The sequence below is a fragment of the Triticum urartu genome, chromosome 6, assembly GCF_003073215.2.
Source record: "Triticum urartu cultivar G1812 chromosome 6, Tu2.1, whole genome shotgun sequence".
Classification (NCBI taxonomy): domain Eukaryota; kingdom Viridiplantae; phylum Streptophyta; class Magnoliopsida; order Poales; family Poaceae; genus Triticum; species Triticum urartu.
The window spans coordinates 551,212,135-551,224,968 of record NC_053027.1 but is presented as its reverse complement, the minus strand read 5'-3'; the positions used below and the strand labels follow the sequence as shown (position 1 = coordinate 551,224,968).

Here is a 12,834-nt window from a genome sequence, read left to right as displayed (position 1 = left end):
ATTCTTAAAAATTGAATAACTGCATATTTAGAACAATTTACACCGTGTAACTAGCAATTGTTTAGCATGTATTTTTAGAAGTGTTCATAGTGTATTTTAGTAATATGTGACCAAATTTTCAAAATTGCATGATTTGCTATAAATACGTGAATACTTTTATTCTTGCAATACATGACCGTCTTTTCACTTTATATCTATAATACTAATTATCTTCAGAAATTTTGTGTGGGAAAGAATTTTTTTCACGCACATTTTTTCCTTTTTGAATCGTGCACACATACACATGTGGTGTGCTACCAGAAATAGAAACAGCGCCAACTGAAAAAACAGAAACAAGTATGGTGAATGACGGGGCGTAAAGGGCACGCAGGCGGTGAATCAGGTTGTAACTTACAACCTGATTAGTCTGCTTTTTAAGTGAAAGTCTGCTTTTTTACGATCATATGGTGAGCTAGTTAGCGTAGCAGCTAGGCGCTGACTAGGCAACTAGTGTACCAGCCAAGCAGATGTGCAACACAGCAAACAGAAACGAAATGTAAGCGAGCCGTTCGTACCAGCTTAAATGCGCCCAGGCAGCATATAATGTTCGTGCAATCATACAACCCACCGGCAGCCCATGTAGACAGCTAACACTACCTCATGGCACTGTATTTCCTGCTGACTAGCGCGAGTATACAACAGAAAATCCACGATGCACACATCCCAAAGGGCGAACAGCTGGCTGAGATTCCGAGCTCCATGTCGCTCGTCCACCAAAATGCCCCCCTCCTATATATACCCCTCAAAAGTATATTAATCTCTATTTATATAGTACTTGCGCAAAAATTTGGGGCTTCGATTTTTGGGGGGCCTGTACAATGGCTCCACTTGCACCTGTGCATGTACAGGGCCTGTGTGTTGGCTTGGGAATTAGTTATTTTTTGATGATGTTCTTTTTTTCGTTCGTATGTCGTGATGAGTGCTGCTAGAGACGGTATTTGTTTGAGAGGAGAGTGAAGTTGTTCGATGTGTAGTTATGGTGCCCTTACACATTTTGGTTTCGGTGTCAGTCAATGATCGTGGCGTGAGCCCCTTGGGAGCTTTTATTCCATGTTGAAACCATGGAACTGCCACCGTAACGTCCATACACGTCAGTCAGCTAAGCTAATGCTCACTTAGTTCGGCTCTCTGTCCACTCGCTCGCATAGGAATTATTTTTTCTCGCTCCACTGCTATCTCATAAAAAGCTGGTTAACATTTTATTTTTTAAAACTTATTAAATAAAAATATTTTTTATGGATTTTAAAAATGCTACAAAATTAAAAGCATGATTTTTTAATCACAAATTTAAAAAAAATCATGAATTTATAAATATTTGCACATTTGAAATAACTTTGCAAATCTTAAAAATATTCACAATCTTTTAATACTCCTGAACTTTAAAAATATTCGTGTATTTTGAAAAGAAACATGAATTTAAAAAATATTCAAGAATTTTAAAAATTTTCACATTTTTTAAAATGTCCATGAATTAAAATGTGAATAATAAAATTAAAAGTAGAAAGAGAAGATAAACCAAAAAAAACATGAACCCTCAACCAACGACAAACACCGTTACAGACGGGCCCAATGACCCCTACAACCTTCGACGCATCAGAAGACTTTAATCAATCTAGGGAGCTTAATATGTTAATTAATTAATGGATGGATGTATGTAACGCCCTCGATGCGGCTATATCTCTCACGTGTCGAAGCACGACTTAGAGGCATAACCGTATTGAAAGCAATGTCGCAAGTGAGGTAATCTTCGCAAACAACCCATGTAATACAATAAGAGAAAAGAGATACATAGTTGGCTTACAATCGCCACTTCACACAATTACATGAACAAAGCATTACATCATCCAGATACAGACAAGGTCCGGCTACGGAACCAAAATAGAAGAAGACTACCCCAAATGCTACACAGATCCCCGATCGTCCCAACTGGGCTCCACTACTGATCGACTAGAACGAAACAACACAAAGGACAAGATCTTCAACGAGCTCCTCCTTGAGCTTGGTTGCGTCACCTGCTCGGTAACATCGACACCTGCAAACTGGTTTTGGAAGTATCTGTGAGTCACGGGGACTCAGTAATCTCACACTCTCGCGATCAAGACTATTTAAGCTTATGGGTAAGGTAAAAGGTATGAGGTGGAGCTGCAGCAAGCGACTAGCATATATGGTGCTAACATACGCAAATGAGAGCGAGAAGAGAAGGCAAAAGCACGGTCGGACAACTATGATCAAGAAGTGATCCTAGAACAACCTACGTCAAACCTTACTCCAACACCGTGTTCACTTCCCGGACACCACCGGAAAGAGACCATCACGGTTACACACGCGGTTGATGTATTTTAATTAAGGTCAACTTCAAGTTTTCTACAACCGGACATTAACAAATTCCCATCTGCCCATAACCGCGGGCACGGCTTTCGAAAGTTCAAATCCCTGCAGGGGTATCCCAACTTAGCCCATCACAAGCTCTCACGGTCAACGAAGGATATTCCTTCTCCCAAGACAATCCGATCAGGCTCGGCATCCAGGTTACAAGACATCCTCGACAATGGTAAAACAAGTCCAGCAACACCGCCCGAATGTGCCGACAAATCCCGATAGGAGCTACACATATCTCGTTCTCAGGGCACACTCAGATGAGCGCTCCATACAACTAAAATCAAATCTCGAGTTTCCCCGAGGGGGCGTTGCACAGGGCTCTAGTTTGGACCAACACTCAGAGGGGCACTGGCCCGGGGGTTTAAATAAAGATGACCCTTGAGTCTGCAGAACCCAAGGGAAAGAAAAGGCTAGGTGACGAATGGTAAAACCAATGTTGGGCATTACTGAAGGAGTTTTATTCAAGGCGAACTGTTAAGGGATTCCCATTATAACCCAACCGCGTAAGGAACGCAAAATCCGGGAACATAACACCGATATGACGGAAACTAGGGCGGCAAGAGTGGAACAAAACACTAGGCATAAGGCTAAGCCTTCCACCCTTTACCAAGTATATAGATGCATTAATTAAATAAGAGATATTGTGATATCCCAACAAAATATCCATGTTCCAACAAGGAACCAAATCCAATCTTCACCTGCAACTAACAACGCTATAAGAGGGGCTAAGCAAAACGGTAACATAGCCAAACAACGGTTTGCTAGGACAAGGTGGGTTAGAGGCTTGGTTCAACAATATGGAAGGCATGGTAAGCAAGTGGTAGGTATCGCAGCATAGGCATAGCAAAAGAGCGAGCAACTAGCAAGCAAAGATATAAGTGATTTCGAGGGTATGGTCATCTTGCCTGAAATCCCGCAAGGAAGAAGAACGAGTCCACGAAAAAGACAAACGGACATAGTCGAACGGGTCCTCACAAACACGACATTATCGGAACCAACCCGAAGAAGCAACACCGGAAAGAAGCACACAACATAGTAAACAACCAACACATGAACATGGCATGATGCACAATCAAGTATGATGCATGTCCGGTTTAAAGAGGCATGGCATGGCAAAGTGCACAAACAACCCTACAAATTAAGTGGAGCTCAATATGCAACTCCGTTGCATATTGACGAAACACCACGTTCCATTATTTAGTTCGCTCTCGTTATGTACCCAACAATATTAAATGTTCTTAACATGGCAAGGGGTGAAACACAACAAAACTACCTATCTAGGCAAGTTTAAATGAGGCCGGAAACAACGAACAACAATTCCGGAAACTCCTCATGAGCATATTATAGATTTGGTACTGTTCTGCCCTAAACCATATTTTAGAGTTGTTAAACATGCAAAGTGATGCCACCATGATAAACTAGACACTCTTCCACCCCATTTACATATAAAGTTTATTAAAATCGGAGCTACAGTTATTTAGTTATGAATTAAAGCATTTTAGCATGGCATAGGAGCAAATTCAAACAAACAACATTTTAAACATTTTTAACATGGTTGAAAAAGACATATTATGAAACTAGATGAAAAACTAAGCATTTTACACATTAAGTTTGTTTAAATCCGATGCACAGTTTGTGAGTTATTAAATGCATGATGTATGAGGGCTTTTCTGTAAAACTATGATCTCTGGAATAAAAGGGAAATCGTTCTAGAGAAAAAAAACATGAAACAGGCCGTAACTGTTGGCCCAACAGAGCACAGAGGTCTGAAAGGGGGGTCTCACCATGGGCCAAGCCCAGCTAGCGAGGGGCGTTGGGCATTGCGCGACCCACGAGTTGGCGCTGGACGGACATGGGCCGGCTGGGTCAACGGGCACCAGCGAGCGCCTCCCAGCCCGAAGCTGGGGATGAGGCGTAGCTATACCCGGCCGCCGGCGACGTTGGGCAAGGCGGCGCAAGGCTTGACGTCGGGGAGGAGCAGAGGAGGCCCCTGAGGTGCGGATCCGGACGGGATCCGTCCGTTTCCGGCCGCAGTGGTGGAGATCCGGCGACGGCGAGCTCGGCTCGCACTCAACCATGGCGTCGGTGGCTCCTGTAGAACGGGAGAGAGGGAGACGTGAGAGGAGGGAGGAGAAGGAGATAGACAGGGAAGTAGGAGCGGGGCGGCGGGGTCCGTCCTGGCGCTCGTCGGCAGGACAAGTCCGGCGAGGTCCGCGGGGTGACGGGGCAGAGCGGCGGAGGAGCTCGGATCGGGATCTCCCTCTCCCGATCTGGAGCTCGGGGAGCAGGGGCGGTGCGGTACGGGCCTCAGAGCCCAGATCGGGGCCCGGGCGGGCCTGGCGCGGGCCTGGCGGCGCGGGGCGATAGGAACGGGGCAGGGAGGCCACGTGGCACGCCCTGGATGGCCAGGTGCGGTGGTTGCAGCGGCGCAGGCCAATGGGGGCTCGTCAAGTGGCGCTGGCGAGGTGGCTGGCGCCGGATTTGGAGGGGGAAGGCGGCTGGTGGCATGGAATTTGAGGAGGGAGGCGGCAGGGAGGTAGGGGAAGGGCTAGGCTGCCAAATTTGGAAGGGGGTTGTCCATATATAGGCAGGGATGGCTAGGGTTTGGGTTTAGGGGGGGGGGGTTTAGGAGCGTTTCGGAGCCTCCGATCGCGATCTGACGGTCCGGAACGGAGGGGGGTTTAGGTGGGCTGTAGGTGGGTTGTGAAAAGATGTTGGGCTGAGATGAGAGGAGAGGAGTGCAACCTGGCAACTGTTTCCGGAGACCGAAACCGTCCGACGTTTAGACCGACTATAATGTCGCTATAGTTATCTGTTGGGGCATCAAACGAACTCCGAATGCGGTGAAACTTGGCAGGCGGTCTACCTACACTATAACACGACCGCACGCCAACTCTCATCCCATTCCGAGAATATTTTCCAGCCACTTATAAAATACTATTTCGGACATGCCGCGGGCGCGTGCAAGTGTGGTCGGGCTCAGAACGAACAACGAAAAGAACGAGGAGACCGGGACGGATGCAAGTTTTGAAAACATGATGATGCAATACACATGATGACACGATGAAATGCAACACGCAAGCAAATGACATGGCAACGACAGCGAATAACTGGAAGACACCTGGCGCATCGGTCTCGGGGCGTTACAATGTAGCCCCCATTTTTAGAGGTATCCAAATTATCAGAAAATCGATGTTGAACTCCATCTCTGACTCGGAATATTGAATAGATAAATAAACACATTGCACAAACAAAGAACACCAACATTTATGGAAAGAAACTTATATAGTTTCGCTAAAGCACATCACATCTAATCCTATGTCATTGATCTTACGCGGAGATTTGTGTGGGTGTTTTCTTTTTCCCCTTTTTAATGCTTGATTGAGTCACTTAGATGCACAATAACTATGTCACATCTAGATGTGCCCTAGATAAACCAAAACTTGTAAGCTCTTTGTTATATTCCCTTTATAATGTTTTTTTCTCGTGAGCTCAAATCAACTTATGTATAGAAACTCTCCATCTCATGGCCTTTTATAGTGTAGCCCACTTGAAGCATTTTAGTAATAAGCTCACATTAATCTTTTGACATTTTACTAATGACATTACTTATTATTTGTATGACTCGTAGAAATCAATTGAGTAGCATTGCATAGATTAATGTTGCATAACACTCCTCGTTCAGGGAGTCCTCCTTCAATTACTTGTTACGTAGCCACCAAGTACTCTTCTAGAGTTCATGAGGGTAGAAGAATATAGGAGCTACTCCATCCGTTCACAAATGTAAATATGTTTTGAATATTTTAATATGGAGTACATACATCTGAATCAGAAGAAAAACCATCTTATAATATTGAGCGGAGGGAGTATATGCCTAGTGAGATTGCTTATTGACATAACTCATTTGCACTCGTTCTTTCAAAAACAAAACCTATTTGTATTTGTGCAACACAAAGCAACATTATCATCGCATATAATTGTGGGGGTGTTGACGGTATTGAGTCCACGTGGCTTCTGAATGTGATTAGTAATCCGTCGCTATGTGGGCCTGCTTACATGACCGCCAAGAAATTGATGTTCCACTATAGAGAAACACAAATCCAGTTAGCGATCTACCCATCATAGTCAAGTCTCGGTTCTTCTGGTAAAACAATCCAAGATCACGAGTACCTTGGAGGCATGTATATATGGTTTTGATATACTATCCCAATGCGTTCAAGTTGGGGGTTGCATTATACATTGGCTATGCGGGTTTACAGCGGTCATAATGTCAGGCCTAGTGCAATTTGTCTCTAAAATCCTCCATTATTTAAGATCTACATGCATCTTCATCAATGTTAAGGGATCTTACAACCATGGGTTCTTTAAGAGGGTGAGACTTGGCCATATTAAATATTTAAAGAACCCTCTGTATATGCAGACTAGGGAACAAGAACTCCTCCAAGAAGTTTCTCAAGTCGTAAGCCTAAACAGAGCCTGGTTTTGGAAGTCTTTCATCTCAAACTCCATCTAGAGCTAACTTCCTTTATGTCCTTTGTGTTGCCGGTGATATTTCAGATGATCGATATAGACTGGGATATTAACGGGGAGTTGATGGAGATACTCTAATCATCTTAATTTTGAAAAGTAAATCCATGCCACACATAGCCTATGTCCATAAAACTCATGCCATTTATTTTGCAAAGAAGGTTCAGCAGTACATGGCAAACTACATTTATTCACCACTACAAAGGCCGGCGCACAGATTTATCCTGATGGAACAGATCCAAGTCTCTCAAGCCGGAGCTTTGTACCATCCCCACGGCGCATCAGATGTGTACTCCGTGACCTGCTTGATGCTCAGGTAGTTGTCGATCCCCCTGCAAAACAGAAGGCACGGACGGCGTCAGGTAAAAACAATTGACAGTTATAACATGACTCAGAGAACACAGCTCACCCTTCTCCGAGCTCACGCCCAAAGCCGCTGCGCTTGTTCCCGCCCCACGGAGCTTGGCAGAAGCAAGGCTGCGAGCAGTTCACCCAGATGCATCCCGCGTCGATCTCCTGTAGTTGGAATCACCATCAGACACCTATTACAGAGTCGCAGCAAAGCAGAGTCCAAGGATCGATTTGCAAGACATACCTCGGCTAATCTCTGGCATCGCTCACGGTCACCGGAGATCACGGCACCAGCCAGACCATAACTGTCGAAAGGGAACAGGTTATCGGAGTTAGCTCACAAGCAACAGGCTAACATATATGATGCAATCCCTCAAAGCAGCAATGACATCGATGCTCTAGTGAAACGAAAGTAGCTCACTGAGTATCATTGGCCAGTTCGATGGCTTCCTCTTCAGTAGAAAATTCCTTCACACACAGGACTGGACCAAAGACTTCCTCCCTCCAAATCTCCATTGATGTGTTGATGTCAGTGATGATTGTGGGTTCAATGAAGAAACCTTTCTCCAGATGCTGCAAAAACACAAAACGTTAGCTCTATTCTAGTAGCACGTGAATGCCTGTACATGTACAAGCATCTGTGAACTGGGAATTACCTTGGGCCTGACACCCCCAGTCAGAATGGTGGCACCTTCACTTTTAGCATTCGCTACGAACTTCTTGATCTTCTCATACTGAAACCGGGCAATACCACAAGTAAGACTACTAACAAGGAATGAGTCTAAGCAACGGGTAATATGCAGACACGAAGAATATTTGTAAAGCTGGAAGGTGATGGATTGATCGTGATGTTTATTTTTCTCAGTCAGTGTCATGGGCTATGACAGAAACATCAATTCTTGCAGTGAAAAACATAAAAGTAAATCCAAAGAATGTGGTGCTTCAGTGCATTTGGACACAGTTCCTCCAAGTATAAGTTGCAGTTTGTAATAACTAGCAAGAACAAGAGCGGCTACAGCTGCTAACTCAAAGGAGCAAACTGTATCACTATATATAATATAAAGGAGAACATAAATCCAGCAAAAAGACATGTGGTTTATTCTTGATATTACTTTTTTCTCTCCCTGAATTTATATAAAGCTAACATGTAGTACCTGTCCTTCACTAACAACTGGCCCAAGCCTGCATCCCTCCTCGAGAGGGTCTGACACCTTGATATTTTTGGACCATGCAACCATCCTGTCGACGAATTCTTTAGCGATATTTTTCTGCAAAGAGTTTGATGTCAGGAGTGCAAAGCTGACTGCCATATATGCTCAAGAGCAATAAATTAATAAATCTGGAATATAGCTTCCAGAGCAACATTTTGAAAATTGCTCCAGATTGCCAGCCATACAGTACAGCAACCCTGCTTAATGTGCTTTAAACAACAGGCAGTCCATATGTTACTGAGAAAAGCATACTGTACACAACGCAATGACATATGCCATGTGAACTGATAGTGGTGCATCATGCAATAATCATAAGTGAAAAGTTGATGACCGGTCTGAGCTATCGTTGAATCCCATCAAACATGTAGAGTGATTCATTAGCATTACAGTTAAAGTTGCAACATCAATACTTACATGGATAAGAAGACGAGATGTCGCACTGCAAATCTGACCGTTGGTCCAAAAGCACCCAAATAGAGTCCACTCAACAGCTGTTTAAATAGAAGGATCAACAATCAAAACTAACTAAAGGTCACAAAAGGTACTTCACAGAATCGTATTATTCAATCAAAATGTATGTATCAACTAACTTGAGTGAATCACTGTCTAGAAATACTTAGATCGTAAAGGTTTCCAGAGCTAAAGCATACTAATCATGTTTTAATAATCAGTTCAAAATAAGTGCCTTGCTTGTCACCAAAAATTTGTGATGAAATAATTTCCTGTATGTTTGGGCCTCAAGCAAGAAAACCCCTAGACTAGCCCAGCAAGGTTGTGCGTTTTGGAACAACCAGAATTTACTATTTGGCAGCGACGTAGCCTACGATGGTTTCAAAGTAGTTGCGTGAGCCGAATCCGCTTGCACTTTTGGGCAAGGATCGCACACAAGAACAGCCCTTTGGTAACTCATATGGATCTCTGAGGGGGCTTCCTTACAAAACGTAACTATCCTCCAAAAGCTAGGATTAGTCTTTTTTTTAGGGGAAGCTAGGATTAGTCAGATTAAACCAAATAGCTAGCCAAGGCCAGCACAACAAAGCCGGGATAAGTTACTTGGGCTACAGCCCAGCTTAGCTAGGAACCAAATGTATCCTGCGTTTCATTATTCAGCTTGTATGTACCCTCCATAAAAAATTACGCCAGTTTGAACAAGCAGAACGTCTGGTGAAATTATAGACATCATTCTTTTTAATCATTTTAGAGGTTACTAATCCTAAGTTCTAACAATTATTTATCATGACAAGACCCTGACACCAAATGAAGGCTTTGGGGTGTGTAACACCATGCATTTCGAATTGGAACAAACCTTGACTGGATAAATCTCAGCATGCAGTATGTACCTTTGTCAATGTCGACATCATCAAATACTACAATAGGACTTTTGCCACCAAGTTCCAATGTAACAGGCTGTCAAGAAAAGATGCAACACAAAAGGTGAGTTGGTCTGCTATCAGGAGAGCGGTGTAGTATCTTGGTCAATATTTTAAAAATCTAAAGGAGGGGAAAAAAAGGATACTTGGTGATAAATTACTACAAAGATTAAAAGAATAGGGACATGTGGAACAAACCTTGACTGTAGGAGCTGCAGCAACCATAATCTTTTGACCGGTTGCATAGCTCCCGGTAAATGCAACCTACAAGCTCAAATAAGCCATGTATTGTGAGGAATATACTCCATCGACATAGATGGATCACAAAAAGATATAGGACAAATATATGTACCTTGTCGACGTCAGGGTGTGAGGACAAAGGAGCGCCAGCTTCATTACCTAATCCAGTCACAATGTTTAAGACACCTGATGGAAGACCAATCTCTTTACACACATCACCAAGCTCTAAGCAAGTCCTGGTAATTACAAAAATATAGAGATATTTCAATTCCCATTTCTTATAAAATGGAAACACGGACAAATATTAAACTTACACGGAAGCTAATTCAGATGGTTTCAGTACAGCTGTACAGCCAGCTGCCAGAGCAGGGGCTACCTTCCATACAGCCATCAGGAGAGGATAGTTCCTGCAGCAAAATATGTCAAACGAAGAATATTATATGTCAGGACCAACTAATTTAACGCTATAGCATAAAACTATAAAAAAGAAAAATACAACTAAAACCACAAAGTTGAATGTAATCAATAATTAATTACTGGATCAACTGTTCTTGTTCAGCAGTAAGATTCTAAATAATGATATCTACGTAATTAGATTAAGTGAGCAGGGCTGACAGCAGATTACCAGGGCAAGTAAGGAAAAGAAATATTTGGATGAGGAGAAAACACGGGGTTGAGGGTCGTATCAATCCATAATAAGTTTAGTGACACTAGCCAAAAGTTTCACATGCACACGCACACACAAATGACATTGTCTCAGCTGCGTGAGTTTGAACACTTGATAGTACTTACAAATCCGGAGAACACGAGCACAATATGCGGGCAAGGAAAGTGAGAGAAAGTGCACTAAAGCAGCGACAAGTAGTATGGATCGGAGGGAGTATCAAATTACTTGGATTGTGATGGCTAAGCCTAATAGTCGTCGACGCCAGTTTAAAGCTCCTTTACTATATGAAGGATTTGCGGTAGCATGCTTGAACCATATATAGAGATACAGGCAAGACAGGAGGGGAATGGGAAATACCAAGGTGTGATTAGAGCAACTACACCAATAGGTTCCTTCTTAAGATGGCATTTAAAATTCTCCGGGAGAGCAACTGCAGCATTTTGCCTTTTGTCCAAGGCTTCAGCATGACCTGCGAAGAACTCAAAGCAGCCGGCGACATCGTCCTGATAAAAGAACATAGTGCACATCAGTACATCCAGTGTACAAAAATACAATGCATGCAGACAGTGAAAAGGTGGATCGCATACCATGTCCCATGCCGCTTCATCAAGAGGCTTCCCGCAATCAAGTGCCTCGAGCCTAGCCAGATCAGATTTCCGCTCAATCATCTGAAGGAAAAGGAAATCAAATGCATCAAAAACTGACATACATGAATAAATGCCAGGCTTTACAAATTTACGATGAAAAGCAGATTTAATTCGGTTTCCTCATTTAGAGTAAAAGGCTATCGTCCATATAGAGAGCAGGTCTTAGGAGTCCAAAAACACACCATGGCTTTCCTCCAAGCGGTTCTAACTTTTGGGGCACATAAACAGAGTGTACTACTGTGGTACACACCATAACAGCAATTGTGTGATCATGCATAATTCGATACAGATCAACATATGCCCAAAAAAAAAAGATGCTAAACAAAAACTAGCAGCTGTTCATATCTGTTCATGGAGAAGCCAGATCCAGGACGAAAAGTGATTTTTGCTATTCACCACTACCATTCATGTTGCTACTCGCCAATCTCTTCTCTTTCAAAATGTACTGAGATTGGTCTTGTTTTTTTTTTTCAGATCCCCTACGAACCATATATTCTGAGTATCCTTTAGAACTAGAATGTGTGATTTCGTACTGGGTCACTTACAAATCTAGCATTCGTTTGGCACCCATAATAAGAAGTAAAATACTGAGGAGTTGACTGATTGACCGACTGTGTAAGCACCATTAATGCACAGCCCACAGTGTTTCAAAAAAACTTTAATACACAGCCTATTGACTTGCGCGCGGAAGCGGCGGGGAGCTCCTGGCGTACCTTGGCGGCGATCGCGCGGAGGTACTTGGCCCGGACGGCGCCGGGGGCGCGGGACCAGTCGCGGCCGCGGTTCCTCTTGAGGGCGGCCCGCGCGGCCGCCACCGCCGCGTCCACGTCCTCCGAGGTGCCCGCCGGGATCTCGCCTGCACAAAGCTACTGATGAGCGCCCAACGACACGGGCGAACGGAAAACAGAGAGAGGGAGAGGCGCAGGGATCTGGTACGGACCGATGGAGGCCTCGGTGGTGGGGTTGATGACGGGGAGGCGGCGGCCGAGCGCGGGCGCGCGCCAGTCGCCGTCGATGAAGAGCTGCCGCTGCGGGATCTTCGCCGTGGCGACCATCGCGGGAGCTGCGTCGGCCGGGGCTGGTGGGTACGACTGCGAGGCGCGAGGTGGGGAGGTGGGGAGCGCTATCCTCTCGTCGCTCCGTTATTTGTAGACGGACGGAGGACGCGGCGAGCACGCTTGGCGTTCGCGGCGCCGTTATCATTCTGGTTCCACGATGCACCGTGCGTCTCGGATCAGAGCCAGCCACAAAAAAGGCCTCCATGATGTGCACGTCACAGTTCACAGGTGGTTGGTTGGTGGAACGGCGCTATCCCCTCCCGTAGTGCGATAAAAGGAAAGGAGGTGATGACAAAACGGCGAACGTGCTTGTGTTGGGTGGGTCAGATCGGGTCGACACCGATG

At 44.4% G+C, this 12,834-nt stretch overlaps 1 protein-coding gene across 1 annotated transcript; it reads right to left on the bottom strand.

Moving 5' to 3' along the window:
* Positions 1 to 7,069: 7,069 nt before the first annotated feature.
* Positions 7,070 to 12,613, bottom strand: LOC125515231 (betaine aldehyde dehydrogenase 2). The gene is made up of 15 exons (XM_048680671.1): positions 12,372 to 12,613; positions 12,145 to 12,287; positions 11,372 to 11,452; positions 11,142 to 11,287; positions 10,432 to 10,524; positions 10,230 to 10,353; positions 10,076 to 10,141; positions 9,848 to 9,914; positions 8,922 to 8,998; positions 8,451 to 8,564; positions 7,953 to 8,030; positions 7,718 to 7,869; positions 7,541 to 7,601; positions 7,355 to 7,461; positions 7,070 to 7,277 (listed from the first exon to the last, which is right to left on the bottom strand). The coding sequence occupies exons 1-15, from the start codon at positions 12,484 to 12,486 to the stop codon at positions 7,193 to 7,195; spliced, it is 1,509 nt and encodes a 502-aa protein (XP_048536628.1). The 5' UTR covers positions 12,487 to 12,613; the 3' UTR covers positions 7,070 to 7,192.
* Positions 12,614 to 12,834: the final 221 nt, after the last annotated feature.